General features: G+C 37.1%; 1 protein-coding gene and 1 long non-coding RNA gene across 5 annotated transcripts; both read left to right on the forward strand.

The window, feature by feature from the left end:
• The first annotated feature begins 2,533 nt into the window (after window positions 1-2,533).
• LOC122089308 (elongation factor Ts, mitochondrial) lies at window positions 2,534-15,271 on the forward strand. Of its 4 annotated transcripts, none has more exons than XM_042658926.1 (10): window positions 2,534-2,668; window positions 2,763-2,858; window positions 3,003-3,320; window positions 3,408-3,580; window positions 3,971-4,060; window positions 8,843-9,017; window positions 9,195-9,379; window positions 12,055-12,180; window positions 12,993-13,081; window positions 14,901-15,271. In XM_042658926.1, exons 3-10 carry the CDS (start codon window positions 3,011-3,013, stop codon window positions 14,944-14,946), a joined length of 1,194 nt encoding a protein of 397 aa, XP_042514860.1. In that variant the 5' UTR covers window positions 2,534-2,668; window positions 2,763-2,858; window positions 3,003-3,010; the 3' UTR covers window positions 14,947-15,271. The 4 variants fall into 4 exon arrangements, with proteins under 4 accessions (XP_042514860.1, XP_042514861.1, XP_042514858.1 ...); XM_042658927.1 differs by having other exon boundaries at window positions 2,763-2,840; XM_042658924.1 differs by having other exon boundaries at window positions 2,633-2,858.
• On the forward strand, window positions 13,109-14,271 carry LOC122089309. Its single transcript, XR_006143297.1, has 2 exons — window positions 13,109-13,411; window positions 13,498-14,271. It is a non-coding gene; the product is annotated as an uncharacterized LOC122089309 (long non-coding RNA).
• Window positions 15,272-16,330: the final 1,059 nt, after the last annotated feature.

The following is a 16,330-nucleotide window of genomic DNA, read 5'->3' on the forward strand; positions in this document are numbered from 1 at the left end:
TATTTTTTTATCAAAAAAAAACAAAAGCGGAATTATTTTCCGTCCAAATAAATAATATAAAATGACTTAAATATCCTTCTTGCGTTGACAGCCTCGTCGACTTTTGGATTTTTTTTTTTTTTTTTTTTTACATAAATACGCTGTGCATTGGCGGCAGAGCATGTTTCTCACAGACCCGTTTGGTTGCAATGAGGATTTGGAAGGGAAAAAAAGTGAAATTTTCATATTTTTAAAAGAAATATTTATAATCATTATCCCATTAAATTATATAAGTTACTTAATTTTTTAATTATATTTAATAATAATATATTTTACATATTATAACAAAGGATTTTAAATGCAAAGTAAAGGAAAATTTTATAACAAAATGTAAAATAATTTGAAATTAATGATGAAGTTACATGAGTAATTATTACATATATTTCTTTTTTAAATATGAAAATTTCACTACTCTTCTCTTTAATTCTCCTTACAACCAAACACAGCCACAAGGATTCAAATCCTCTCCAACTATTGGACATTCAGTGCAAATAAATGGAAGGACCCATGCATAAATCAACATATGGGCGCACTTGAATATTTATAAAATGTAAAAATTTGCAGTATTGGTAAACCTATCAATATGTTAACCAAGACAAGTTAAAAATATAACTAGGGTCCAACTGAAGTCTCACTTTGTGGGATCTTTGCATCAAAATAAAAACCTCCAACTAAAGTAGTCTAGGAGGCAGATTCCCTTCACCTATCCAAGCTTTCATGGAGGGGTCAGAATATCTGAAAATAGTGGGGGTATTATCTTTTCTTTTTTTCTTTCTTTTGAAAAACAATGGGAATATTATTGATTTCATACCATAGGGTAGAGCATTTATAGCTTTACATAAGTACTTTACCTCTACACTTAGTAAAAAAATATATATCATTTTCCTTATTGAAGGTGTTAATTTAGAATTGAGATTCAAACTAAAGCTAGCCATTTCAAAATAAATTGAATAAAATGAAAACATTCGATTTGGTTTTAGTTTTAACTATGAGATATTTTTATTGTTTTTGATTCATTTTTATTGTTTAGATTCCTTTTAATATTTAATTCAATGAATATGATAAATTTTGTTCCCTTTTTTAAAAAAAAAAAAAAAATTGATGAATTATGACAATTTTTTTTGTTATCAAGGCAAAGATGTAAAACTTACCTAAACATTTTAAAATAGGGCCCAAATCAGATACAATCGGGTCAAAATCAAATAGTGAACCAAATGTTGAACCTAATAAGAAAAAGAAAAAGAAAAAACTAATATCGAACAATACCCATTCTATATTGGTATGGAAAAAGGTTCTTTTTGAATTTTGATTTGATTTGATTTTGAATTCCACATATTTTATATTGAACTGAACCAAAATCAAACTAGTTGACACCTTTGATCAAGTACTCATTTGGAAAATTGATGGCTTGAATAAGTGGGAAATAGATAAACCAAATATGAAATATAGAGACTATCTCAATATGGTCTCTCTTGCAAGGACTTTTCCCCTTACATTTTTCAACAATTTATATATTTGTTGTCAATGAAATTTGTGTCACTCATAAACCTTCCATTTAGTTGCAAGTAGAGGGAAAGGATAGTTTTAACGGAAAAAAGTAAATTTCTATAATCAAGAGTATGTGCTTAATGTATCTATAGAATATAATATAATTATATCCGATAACTTTATATTTTAGATACAATTTTATTTTACTTTTTTATTATTTATTTATTTATTTATTTTTAAGCTAATATTAGACAACCTATGGGTCACAACACATACAAGTGTTGGGGAGTGTGCAGGGGTGGGGACTAAGGGCTCAAGGTTGTTGGATGCATTGATGGAGGGATGTCTTCATCTTGATGCAAGCCCCTATTAATGTGTGCCCATGGGTACTAGGGCACTGAAGATGCTAGTGCACACATTCTCATCGATCCCATGCATTGATGTTTTCTATGTCAATAGGACAAATTTTTTTTTTTTTGCGCCAACAAGACAATTCTTTGCGCATAACAAAATAATAATTTCACTGATTGAACCAATGCCAATCAATTTACTTTTGCTTTCAATAGCAAAAAAATAATTAGCTATCAACATATTGATATAAATGTCTCGTAGATTATTATGTGCTTGAAACTCACCATAAGTCAACTATAATGAGGAAATTATATCGACAAAATTTTCACTAAAGCTAAATTTTCATGTAACATATTTCTAAGGTTGTGTATAATAGCTTGATGGGTTGGGAGAGAAATTCAACTCCATATTAAAATGTATTAAGAGAGTAATTCTTCTGGATGAGTCACCTAGATAGCTATTTAAGGAGGTGCCAATTTAACCAGTCCTATATTTTGTGGACTCGAAGGTCTCTTAATCACCATTAACTTGAAATGAAATTTATCAAGTTTTTTTTTTTTTTGTTGTGATGGAATGAAATTTACCAAGTGATAAAATAAAACCCTAGAAAACCAGGGCTTCATAAGGGCAATTTAGTTTGGAACAGGATATTTTGGGTTTCAAGCCCAGCTCATTCAACATGGGCCAGTGCTAACGAGATGGGCCAAGGGTTTCCCGCTACCCTTACAGAGGCTAAAGTGCCGCAAAACCCTACGATTGATCGGTTCGAATGTGCATTTCTGTTCACGAGGTTTTCTTCGAATTTGCTGCAGGCAATCCGATCTTCACGGCTTCATTTCGTCTTCTCCTTTCATTTGACACAAGTTATCTTTCCTTGTTTTCAGAGCCATTGATCGTCGATTATGTGAGTGCAATTGAAGGAGAAAAAGAGAAAGGCCCGATCTTCCAGTATCGTTTTCCCTGTATAGCACCAACGGACTGTAAAGTTCTCTTCACTTCCGTTTTTCACAGTTGACATCTGCCTTTCTGGGTTTTTCTTTCTTGCATCTTTGCAAGATTGTGAACTTTTATTTGAAATTCAACGTTGGAATTGAAATATAATAGTCTTTTGGCTGATTTTTCAGGTGGGCAGATGGCTTTTGCTAGAAGTGCAAAATCCTCTTTTGGATTTCTCCTTAACCGGATTAAATATTCCATGCATTCCGGTCATTGTTACTGTTCATCGGCACATAGAGAGGCTTACATTGCTGGAGTTATACGAACCAAAAGCTTGTTTACTTCTCAATCTGCTTCTCCTTCTCCACACAAATCGTTTAAGAGAAGTTTCAGTGGCGGAGTTCCTGCTTCGGAACAGATGAATCTTATCAAACTATTGAGGGAAAGAACTAGTGCTCCAATAAAAGCTGTCAAATCTGCTCTTGTTGATTCCAATTGGGACATCGGTAGATATATTAATATGCTTCATCTCCTTTAGATTTGTTTCTCTTAAGTTCATGCTCTTCATCTTAAAGTAATTGTTGGTTATGCAGAGGCTGCCCAAAAGGACCTGAGGAAAAGGGGTGTAGTTCTTGCATCCAAAAAGTCTTCCCGAACTGCTACTGAGGGTTTACTTGCTCTAGCTCAGACTGAAAACAAAGCAGCTATTATTGAACTTAATTGTGAGACGGACTTTGTTGCAAGAAATGAAATATTCCAGTGCTTGGTTAGTATGAGTTCTTTCTCTTTCGAGTTTGATTCTGAAACTTCGTTATGAATCTGTTAGGATGAAAGCTTGGATTTTAGAATTCTATGAAATTTTACATGCATCAGTAAATCATGGAAACTTAGTGAATCAAAAAATGAGAGCCAGTTGGTTTATTGAGACTTTAACCGGGTAGGGGAAATGTAGGGAGGGTATTCCTTTGTAGAAAGTTGGGACCAGTGACCATTTCAGGCATTGCTTGTCCATTCTAGGTGCTTTCTCTTTAGCATTTGAAAGGGTTCAGCTCACTGTGACTAACATTCTTTGATTCTTTAATATCCTTTTCCATTTTAACTGACAGGTGTTCTTTTTCTTTTTCAGTAACTGTTTCATGAATTCTTATTCCTGTAGGCTTTGTCTTTGGCGAGGATAGCTTTGTCAGTTGACTGTTCTGCCGAACAAGTCTCTACAGCCATTCCCATTGGATCTGAATACTTGGAGGTGAGACTTTTGCATAATTACAAATTTGTTTTTGTATGTGGCCCATAAAGTGCTCAGATATTTTACATCAGATAGCTTGTATGATCGTTCAATCCCTCTACTCTCTGCCCTCCAAATTACAGTTGCCTGGCATACCAGGAGCAGCTTGCTACAACTAACACCAACTAACATACAAAAACGCCAGTGGACACACAAATACACCAGGAATTTGATTGATGAAAAATTTGACTTCAGCCTTTGGTTCTGTGGTGATTCAGAAGGCTGCCTGATGTGGTGACTCAGTAGGTTCCTGATGGTGCTTTTAGGAAACCCTTGATGATGATTTCAAGGTTGGGGTGGTGGTGATTCCAGCCCTACAGAGTGACTCCTAATCACATCCTCTTTTCTGTTGTTTCTTTTATTGTTTTTTCTTTCCCATAGTTGAATATCAGTTTCAGTTCATCGAGTTATCTGGTTTTCTTTCAATTTTGTTCTATTTCTATTCCTTTGATCCTGTCACAAGCTGATCTCCCATTGGCATATACCGGCTCGAGGTTAGTTTTGCATTACGTTGGTTCTCTCTTTGTAATGTAGGACTAGATTGGACACCCAACTAGACCCAAAACTGCAGGAACTTTTAGACCAAAGAACAACCAAACCCAGCAGCAAACATATAGCAGAAAATCAGACTTCCACAACAAACCAGAATTGACAATCGATCTCAATGAACAGTAACACATAATCGAAATAATTCAGAAACAGTCTTAGGACTAAACCAGGAACTTTAATAACAATATGAGATATCCATTAGGTTCAGATCAACAGATGCTAACAGTCCAGAAGTTCACAGCAACACAGAACAGAAATTAGAACTCAAATCTAGACAGCAGGTTTAGAAATCTGGTAATCGATCCTAACACTTCAGGAACTTCAATAGAGCAGTATTGAGGAACTAATAAGCACACCTAATGATGCGGATTCGGATTCCAAGGATTGAAATCGGATCGCTTAGTGCCCACTAAATAACCAAATAGTTCACTCTAGACAAACCAGGGGCAATATTGTAAATTTCTGGTACAATTTAGGAGCTTTATAGAGTGAAATAATTGACTAAGGACTTATCAGGAATTAATCCCAAAGAGAAGGATCAATTATGGAAATAAAAATAGTGGTGGGGTTAAACAGAAATAAAACCCAAGAATGAAGGGTAATTCAGCAAACTAGTAAAGAAGGAGAGTGTATTAATAAAGAATTTAAAGTTAGAGGGCTTATCTGTTTAAAGGAGGGTGTATTAATAAAGAACTTAATAACAACAATTGTTTATTTAAAACCCATAGGAGAACCTTTCTTCTTCTTCACGATAGAACACAAAACGGTAACCCAAGGTAGACCTTCAAAGGAGAGAACTCACTCAAGACTGAGTTGTTGGATTTGCAAGTTTAGGACAAGGATCGAAACCTCAAGCCCTATCGGATGCACGTGACAACCAGCAGTGATAGACTCCACCAGCAGGATCTAATTTGTTCTGCAACTCAGTCCATCGCAGGTACAAAACCAGATCTGAACTTATGGTCAGAGCTTCCGATAGAGACCAAACTTGGTCTTGGATCTGTGTATGGTGAGTCGTTTCTTTTGTAGGAATGAGTTCGAAAAATCTTGAACTGGTCTGGTGGGTATTTGTAGAGATCGAGCCCTTGTTTGGGACTGCAACTACCGCCAGAAACAGGGGCAGCAGCTAGATGTAATAAACAGAAATAAAAACAAGGAAGATGATGGAGTCAAAGAGGAAAGGGAAGGTAATAACAGTCAAAACCAAAAAAAATTTTCAACCAAATTTCTATTCATCAAGTCTAAAAAAAATGAACTTCTCCATCATTTACATGTCCAATATAAAGGAAAAAAATCAAAAAAATTAATGGCAACTAACTTAAAATGGAAACTAATCTAAAATTAGAAACTAATTAATTTCAAAGAAATTGTTTCTAAAACAAAAGAAAATCAAATCAAAGATTTTTCTTTCCTAAGTCCATCGTGCAATTGCATCACCTAATTAATGATTATAAGTCCTAGTCCATTGGAGAACAAAAATAGCAGTCAATATTCAACACAGATTTAAAAACAGAAATCAAATTCTGGGCAGAGAACCTATCGGCTAGAATTAGGAGAACCCAGAAAACACACCAGAAAATGGTCTGATCAGCACAAAACTGGGATCGAGTTCCCTTCTGGTTCAGCCTAACACTTGATCAAAATCTCAGGTCCATCCGGTGGTCAAAACTTCCCAAAAAAAAGAGGCCGACAGTGAAGAAGAGCAGAGAAAGCAATCCAGAATTTCTGCAGAATGTTTAGACCACTTACCTGAACTGCTGAAGAAGAGAATCCAATAAGAAAACCAGATAACAAAGAGACCCACTCGGACTTCTCGCCGTAGAGTGTCGATCGGATCACACACCAATCCCTAACCCTTGATCAAACACAAAGGTACAGCCATGGAGAAAACCCAGCAGCAACAACATGAAGCCTTTCTTTTTTTTAATTGTCAAAATCGTCTCTCTACTAATGAGAGCTCTCCTTTATTTATAATAATGATGGGATTACAAGAATAGAAACTAACTCTAGTTTCCAAAAACTGAAATAGGAAACTAAAGAAAATAGAAACTCTTCTAGTTACTAAAACTGGAAATAGAAACTAGGTATTACAAGTACTGAAATTAGAAGCTAACTAAGTACTGAATTTGGAAACTAAATAATGCTGAAATTAGAAACTAAATAAACCCCATCAAGTCAACCTAAAAGGGGAACTAATAAAAAAGGAAACTAACTAGCAATCCTGTACTCAATCTTAGAGCTCCTCTTTTAGACCCATAAAAGTGGCCCAATAGACTCCAAACGACATGGATTGAAGGCTCAACACATATACAACCCAACCCTAGGCTTATTCCTAATAAAACAAGCCTATTTTGGTTTTTAATCTGCATCACTTTGTCTTTGAACAAAATGAAAATTACTTCAACTTTTCAGCTGCTTGACACTTTTGGACCAAACGATGGTGTAACAAAAGGATACTGCCCATATTGATCCTACATATACTCCAACACATTTTGTTTTGGTCAGTTTTGGTTCCCTACACTTGATCTATTCTCCTTTCTTCACACACCCCCTATTTCCTGCTTTAATAAAATTTTTGGCATGCAAAGAAAATTTTATTATGAAGAGGGTAAAGAAGCAGGATGTTGTGGATATCTTGTCTGTGGGCAGGGTGTATGAAAAAAGAAAAAAAAGAAAATGCTGTTCAGCAATACAAAGAACTAACTTATCTCTTAGCTGGTAGATCCTGGATGACCTCCAACCTTTGTAACTACAACAAAGTGGAAATGAACGCAAAAATAGATTTGTTTTTTTGTTTTTATTTTAAAAATATTGCTCTGCAAACAGAAAGGGGCCCTGAATACCAGAGATTGTACATCAGTAGAAGAGAAGATGCAAAAAACTCTGCCACTTGACAACCACTGATTTTGGTTGTCATGATCCAAAGCTGAACAATAGCTGTTTTGGAAAAAAGAATAAGTTTCACAGTTCTTTCCGAAAGGAAAAATTTGTCTCATTGCTTTGCATGATAGTGGAAACCTAAAAAGAGTGATTGACCTTTTCTACATCTCTATAACTTTATCGTTAAGGATCAGTTGTTTCTCTACTTCAATTTACCCCAACAGATAGCGAACGGTGTCCCTTTTTTTGGTGGATTTTTCTACAATAGTTGAACTTATTTTTAGAGACCAGCCAGGCCATGCCTCATTTTGTTCCACTATACTACGCTAGAAATAGCTCCGCTTTTGTGCTGCTTTAACCTAGTCTTGCTCTCTCTTACCTGGTGTAGATTCAGTTTTTTTCCTGTCAATTCAATCAGTTTAATTCTCAGTTGAATCTATGGCAGTAATAACTGAACCGAGCGCTTCAGGCTGGAGTCAGACGTGGTTTACAGTTTGCCCAAAGGCACAGCTGATAAAAATCGTTGCTTTGGACAATGCATTTGCAGAAGGCCTAGTTTTTTTTATTCTCTTTACTTAGTTGCTGATTCAGCAAATACCCTTGCTTTCTACCCCCTCTCCTCTTACTGCCTACTGGTTAGTCAATCTCTCTCTTTCCCTATGGGTAATTGCAATTACGTACCTTGTCAACTACAGCTTGGTTTTTGGAGGACTGTCCATCTCTCTCTCTCTCTCTCTCTCTCTCTCCTGGCTTTTGTGGCTTAGCTCGCTTCGGTGGGTAAACTCCTTTCCAGTTAGAATAAAGATTCTTCCGTAGATCTTTTGAGAGATGCCACTGTATCTCTCTCTAAAATTTGCAATGATGTCAGAGATGATAAGCCTCTCCGCCTTCTTTATACATGTACAAGAGCCGATCAAGAATTTGCTACGGACACAACTTGTTCTGGACTGGGCTGTGCCCGGCCTGATGTAGTTCAAATATGAGCACAATTTTCTCATGGGCTGGTTGAGTTGCGCCACTCCCTTCCAGTATTTACATTGTTTTGATAAGTCCTGGTCCACCTTCAATTTGTTGTCTAGGGCCATATTCCACACAAACCGATCTCCAGGTCAAGATAGCTAGGTAGGAAAGGTCTTTTATTTATGTTAATATTTTCTCTACTATCTCTTTTCTGTCATTAGTTGGGATTCCCTACTCTCATGGAGCTGAAGTCCCAATAAGAGTAAGTAAATAGAAAACTAAAAAGAGAGATGATTCTGTTGGAGTCGTAATTCCTTTGCTAACACTTTTGCCAGCGTCTGTTCTTTTATGCAGTGCTTGAAGATAAATTTAGATCATCCAAAACTAAGTGGGGAAACAACAGTGCAAAGTGCAATTACTGAAGTGGCTGCAATAATGGGCGAGAATGTGACACTTAGAAGGGGGTTTCAAATGTCCTCATCTGCGCATGGTGTTGTTTCTTCCTACCTTCATTCCAGTCCCCAACCAGGTATTGCAGTTTCTGAGAAGCTTTACCATATTTTGAGCAGATGAGTGGGTTTACTTTTTGACAAAAAATGGTCACATATCTAGTTGTGGGTGAGAGGCTGGAGCTGATAAATTGTTTCATATTTCCGAAGTGCCATTATTGCGTAGAGGTTGCCAAACTTGTTTGATATGGATGCAGGTTTGGGTCGTATTGCTGGAGTTCTGACTCTAGAAGTGGAGGATGATAATGCGCAATTGGATGCTCTCCAGGAAGTTGGTTCACAGCTGGCAATGCATATAGTGGCAGCAAAGCCATTGTTCTTGTCTAAGGAACTTGTTTCCAATGAAGCAATAGAGAGTGAGCGTGACATATTGAAATCTCAGGTATTATGTGATGCAATCTTGCCATGTGTTTTTGATTAATCATGTTCCGGTGTAATAATTGGGGAAGGTAACTCAGGATAGATTGATATTAGTTAATTTTAAGAAACAGTGTAGCAGCATTGGGTGTGACCACTTTGCTTAGCCAGATGAGTGGCACCTACTTCAGGATCTAGTTGGCTGCTGGGTGAGAGGAGGCTTATCAGAGGTGGCAACGGAATTGGAGAGGAAGCTTCTTTTGGAATACAACAACAACAACAACAACAGCAACAACAACAACAACAACAACTCAACCTTATCCCAACTAAATGGGGTTGGGTACACATGGATCCGTGCAATGACAAATAAAAAAAAAAAAAAACAATGATAATAATAAAGAAAGGGACAAAGCAACTCAACAATAACTTAATGAAATCTACCTAAATGGGGTTGGCTACATGTATCCTCCTTTTTGAATATTAATTTTTTAAAAGAAAAATCTTCTGAAATATACAGTAAGACGTCTTGTAGTCATATGGTTACAGTCATTTGTTTGAGCTAAGAGATCTAATGCATGTGTGATGAGGTTAAATTGGCTGTAAACAAAGACTAGAAGACCAGTCAGAATACCAGAACTGCAGTGAGCTGAAACTGAGAAACTTTTGGCGGAAAACAGTGAGAGTGATATCTCATAGTCCACTAAACCAAATGGGGCTGAAATTATGGTCGAAGGAAGGTCCTAATAGGTGGATTATATGTCTAGAATATCAAGGCAAACTGATGGTTAGACTGAGCCAGAAAATAGAATCTTACCAGGGTGACAGTAGCAAAGACTAGAAACCAACCGAAGAGAAAGAAGAAGAGAATGAGAAAGGAGGAGATAAGACTCCAAGAGAGCTGCAGAATCATAGTACTTGCAGCCCCCCCCCCCCCCAACCTGCACAACCGCTATTATTTTTAACCAGAGAGTTACATCCAAATAACGCAAGTAGTTCCTTGGTCGAAGGTAGTGTGGGTGAGAGAGAAGACAATATCAAAAAGGGGGGCATCCAATGACTGGATTGGTTGGACTGAAGGCATGAAGTTCCTGCAACTAGAATGGAGTAAAACAAGAACCGTAGACTAGGAAAACTGAAGAAACACCTACAGAAAAGTGAGTAATAGCAGCAAATAAAAGACGAATAAGATTATTAAGACACAAGAAGGTATAGAAATCACCCAGTGATAGGCCACGATAGATTGAAGGTGCTTGCTGGAATCAACTGAACAGTGAAAGGGGGAAGAAGAAAGGGGGATATGACTTGGTATCACCACCAACCAACCTAGGTTCTGCAACTGAGTCAGCACAGTAGAACAGTCTCACCAGAGCGCATTAGTTCATTCACCAAAATTTTGGGCATCATGTCCCCTCCTCTTTATTTATAATAAGCAGCCAACCAGCTACAAAAATAGTTAACCCTGTTATGCTTGGGGAGTTGCTTGGCTGCCAAGATAGTTAGGATCTTTTATAAGAAGATCCACTGCTATTACAAAAGAGTACAAAAAATAAGAACTTGCTAAAATAAAAAAGGACTCTAGTTGCTATTACTATAAGTAAGAGTCTTCTACGTGAATAGAAACTGAAACAAAATGGAAACTAAATAAATTATCAACTATGGAAGATTGTAGCAGCTTCACGCCTAGCTGTCCTTGGCGGGGCTCACATCAGCAACTTCTAGACACAATATAATAACCCAAACAGGACCCACGTGTGCTAGCCTAAGGTTGGTCCAAGTTAGGACCAGAACCAGAACCATGTCTAAATTTATGAGCCAGGTTCTGGTCTGGAACCATAGCAAAGGTCTGTTGGCCCTTCTTCCTACGTGTGTATACCCTTAGCTCTGCATCAATGTCCTGAAACCTGCATGTTGAATGCATGGTCTTCTTTTATGATTTATACTAGCTTTCAGAAAGTCATCATCCATCAATAATAATCAGTCTAGAAATGCATTTTGTTACATTGATTTTTATAGATATGCAATGACATCCTAATATTTGATTATGTTGTGGAGGATTCAAAGTGTTACAGTATTGAAATGCATGATAGCCAGAAATAATAGGAAACCTTGGAAGAACATGTCAGACCAGAACTCAGATAGTTACGTGTTCTGCAAAAGTTTGGCTGAGAGAGTGTCTTACTTTTTCACCTATTTAGCAAAAGCGTTTGTTTGTTTGTTTTGTTTTGTTTTGTTTTGTTTTGTTTTTTTTTTTTCCCTCCAGTTTTTCTGCGGCTGTGCTCTACGATCAGCTCAACCACAGGCTGGTTGCAAATCAGGTGGTCTATGAGCAGCTTGACCACCGGAAAGAGTGGTCTACAATCAGTTAGCTCAGCTGTTGCTTGGTTGGGAAAGCTAAGGGCATAGGGTTTGGTTAAATGGTTGCTTCAGTTTGCAGGGAAAATGCCCTGAAAACCGGTTTCCGGTTTATTCCAGTTTACATTGTCACTTACAACCTTAATGTGATCATGTGGTTTTAGAAGATGATTAGTCTAAGTAAATAATATAGCCTTTTTCTTTCCCTCCTTTTTTGGGGCTGGAAATTACCTACAGGGAGAAAAAAATTATTTAAAGAATGCCACTGTATTTATGTGCCATACTGATTTTTTTTTTTGAAAAGTGTATTTGTTTGTTATGAAAGTTATATTTTCCATTATTCTTCAGGCAGAATCATCAGGGAAACCTCAAATGGCCATAGAAAAAATGGTGGAAGGTCGTTTGCGGAAGTACTTTGAGGATGTAGTCTTCATGGAGCAGAAGTTTGTTGTGAATGACACAATCAACGTCAAGGTATGTCAGATGATGTCCCAGGTATTTGGAATTCTATTTATTAATTTACCTTGTCTGTCAGGGTGAGGGGGGTGGGGGAGAAGAAAGGAAGTTATTTGTTTCTTCGTTGCATGCCCCCCTGTAACCATTTGGTTTTGAATTACCCTAGGAATTATCCATTATGTCTGTCGGCCATGCTTTTATCCTTGGATATTAAATGACTAACCTAGCATATTTAAAAGTTTTCGCTAAATGATAGGTGATGGCCGGAGAATCCTAGATTTCTTCATTATTTTGCATAGTTGACAAAAATCATCTGGTTTAGTCAATTTAATGTGTGGGCTTTGTTGTTTTCCATATTTTTGGAAAGATAAAATTATATTTGCAATTGATGACTTTTTATATGATAAGTATGACTGCTATAAACCTAGTGACTGCCGATTGACTCATGTTGAGTCATTCTCCAAAGGGAATGCTCCAACTTTGGGAACCACTATCCTTCAGTTGCAGGTATGGATTTTCCCAGATGGGAGCATTACCTGAGATTTCTATGGGTATGCGACGCCTTTATGGGTGGTAATCACATAGACATTCTATCAACTAGGCAATCTTTAGCTATTGAGTGGAAGCTACAAGCCTACAACTAGAAGTCTAAGGAAGTCCTGCTAAAGGCCGGGATGATTAGATTGCAGCTTCTGGGCCATTAACATTTTTTGGGTTGTGGGGTTGATATTTTTGAGGTTACAAGTATGATGTTAGGTACCTGTTACAGCACAAACATACAGGCTTTATACAGGGAAATTTTGATTGATGACTTTTTCATATCTCTGCAGTCACTGCTAAGTGATCTTTCTAAGAAAGTCGGGTCGCCCGTGAAGATAGGAAATTTTTTCAGAATGGAAGTTGGAGAAGGAATTCAGAGGTATATTCTATTCTCTCACTTTCTTTTCCTCTTTATGTTTTTGATTAATATAAATATAATGGTGTAGTTATTGCAAGACTGAGTCAAAGAAGAGAAACCTCACTCATCCTTTGTTTTGTTCCAAGCGGTTTAATATTTATTTAAGTCTGAATTTTGTGATGTAAGTTTATAGGCCTGAAGTTTATCTTTGCATTTGCTGGCGTACGATTGCACCGATGATGCTAGAAAGACCACCATTTTTGTACTGACCTTATCTGCTTGTGCTTAGTTTTTGTAGAATTAGTACTGGAGTCTAAACCCTGAGTCAGGTTTCAAAACCCCAGCCCAAAGGTAGGATCATAGGTTATCACAAACAACCAGGATATTTAGAATAATGATATCTCACAATCTAATCAATGGATGTTGATGAAATCCAGGTCGATTAAGGCTTTATATGAGGATGAAATAACCCCAAAATATGGTGACGATCCAACACTCTGATTGTAAACTGTGGATAGATCTCAGAAATAGCAAGTATGAGTCCCAAAATTCTGGGAACTATGAGAACGGCAGATCAGTGGTTTGGATGTAGACCAAACCTTGGTCGAACCACCCTGCTGGACTGGTGAATATCTCCTCCAAATTTCAGACCAATCTAAGGGTTAGAATTCCCTTGAATGAAGGAATCAACTTCCCAGCCAAAACACCCAAAAACAGGGGTGCCGCCAGCCACTATATACAGCCAAATTTGATATAAAAAAATTCCGGAATGTATCAACAGATCAGGTATGTGTTCAGCAGATAATATTGATTGAATCTCACAGAAAATTCTAAGCAGTGGCTATACTGACCTGGTGTCACAGGGAAGGAGAAAAGGATTAAGAGAAAGGAAAGAAGATCAGATCTCCCACCTGATCACCCTCAGAATCCCACTGAGGTTGCTGCTGTCTGCCACAGTAGCTCTGTTTCTCACAGCAGCATTGAAGCAATGCTCACATTCATTCATCATAAAATTGTGGGGGGAGCTCTTAGGCTCTTACAACTTATAAGTGGGTTGAGTAACTCATAAGGAAATTAAAAAAATAGCAAATAAAAGGACTACACGATAGGAGTGAGTGTAGTGTAGCTAGATTTCTAAATACAAGTATAGATAAAGTAGAGTTCCATTCTAAAAGAACTCTAACATGACCAAGTAATTAAAAAAATAAAAACAAGCATGGTCCCCATGGTTCTGGTTTGGGTGATCAGGATACTCCCAGACCAATGGTCTGGCCCGACCCTATGGCCAGTTGAACCATAAGGTTCGAAAAGGGGGAGCTGTGGGCCACTTATGGCCTGGTTCCCTTCTTCCTTCGATGATAGGTTTGAAACCTATCTGCATTATTTAGTTTTTTATATACCTTGTAAGATTCTAGAACCCTGTACAATGCTGCAAATTTTGAATCCTATCCAGTAGTAGTGGTCCTTATAGCTGTTAGTGCTTTGTAATTGTCATGAACTAACCTATGGCTTTTCTCCTTGTTTTTCAATTATCCATGTTGTTCAAACAGTTGCAGACAAAATTTAATTTTTTGAACAATTTTTAAGCATATAATAATAGATCGAGAATTTAGGTGAGCACTTGGCTAGATGATGAGTGGAAAGCGAAACATGCCTACTGAATTTGACCATTAACTGAGGTGCAACATGGCAGTTATAGCCAGATGTAGGCAAGAGTTCCCATGTAGGGTGTGTAGGAAACCAGTACCCTATATTAAGTTTGTGCATGAGTTCATGTTTACCTGTTTGCGTTGATAGAAATTTCAAATATTTCAACTCTGATGAAAATGAAAATCTGCAGGCTAGAGACATCCAGCACATCCGAAGTTGTGGCTCAGGCAGCTTAAATCAACATTCTATGCCCCTCAATTTGAAGAAAATTTTCCTTCAGTGGAGTTACTGAGATTTTGGCGATTATGGTGATTTCTGGTTCATGTAGAGATCTTTTCCTCTCTGTCAGTATACAGTGTTCAATTTTCTTGTTGTGTCCCATTTTATTCCCTTTCTTTTGCTTTTTCATAAGATAAGAGCAGTGGCAGCGAAAACCAATTGATTTGGTTTGTTTACCCAATTAGGCAAGAGCTTACAACAAAATCTTGTCATGTATTTCTCCTTTGTATTCTGCAATTTTTGACTTGATATATGTTCTATCATTTAGCATTTGTATTCTTCTATGTTGTCTTAGACTTCTAATTCTATCTGACTGTATCTTGGTTACTGTCTGACTGATATTCTCCCTAGGTTTAGGTATCCAGCCTATCTGAGATGTATTCATATTGGATGACCACCAACACCTAGGAATCTTGGATGTGTTATATTTGTATAAATGAGTTGACTAGAAATTTAGGGCTGTAGAAATATTGAAGCAGAACATAGTTGGAGCCTCTAGGTGAAAATCCAAGCAGATTAAGGCATTGGGGCTTTGCAGTTGATAGATTTTGGGAGTGGGATTTGATTGGCCGTAACAGCCAAGTTGAGTTGGTATTGGCCGGGACCATGAGTTGACTTGCTGATATTGGACAAAGGCATTTAACCATATTTTGGATGCTTGAGGAGGATCCAGTGAAACATCATATTGCAATCAATGAGCATACTGGGTCCCAGATAATATTAGGGATTAAAAAAAAAAAAAAAAAAAAAAAATCAATGAGCATCGGAGCTCTCAGATTGTTTTAAAACTCGGTGAGTTAACTTGGGAGGACGGTTGCTCACCTGGTCAACTTGGTTTTTACATGCTTCCGTGGATCTTTTTTTTTTTTTAGTAACCCCATACTGTTGAATAGAATTAATGTTTTTTTATACTAAAACTCAATTATTTAGCACTGCAACCTCATATATTGGCCTTTTTCTCTTTTATTTTTCAATCAATTTATTTTTTTAAAAAATAACGAATATTAAAAGTTTTATATTTCTCATAAGAAACTCTCATTGAATTGTAATTTGACCAAGTACCTTGGGTCTTTATTGTACATAAAATTTATGCCCTAATTGATTGGTCACATTATAGATTCTAGGTTTGACCGGATAGGATTTCTCTCCATAGAGCCCATGGACCATAGAGTGATTTCACAATTGGAGTGACCTCGGGACGTGTGCTCGGGTCCTTCTAGCCGTGGGATCACTCTATGCTCCATGGGCTCTGTGGAGGGGATCCGGATCCACTTTTCCAAGGGGAGGGGGAGAGATTGACAATTTGCGTACCCTTTCTCCAAATAATAATTAAGAGTTTAA

The sequence above is a fragment of the Macadamia integrifolia genome, chromosome 9 (genome assembly GCF_013358625.1).
Source record: "Macadamia integrifolia cultivar HAES 741 chromosome 9, SCU_Mint_v3, whole genome shotgun sequence".
NCBI classification, from domain to species: Eukaryota; Viridiplantae; Streptophyta; class Magnoliopsida; order Proteales; family Proteaceae; genus Macadamia; species Macadamia integrifolia.

Bases quoted from the DNA above. Each gene is read 5' to 3' on its own strand.
- LOC122089308 (XM_042658924.1), top strand. From the start codon at position 2,648: ATGTGCATTTCTGTTCACGAGGTTTTCTTCGAATTTGCTGCAGGCAAT. The intron at 9,018-9,194 runs GTATTGCAGTTT...ATATGGATGCAG, and splicing joins TCATTCCAGTCCCCAACCAG to GTTTGGGTCGTATTGCTGGA. The intron at 9,380-12,054 runs GTATTATGTGAT...ATTATTCTTCAG, and splicing joins GTGACATATTGAAATCTCAG to GCAGAATCATCAGGGAAACC.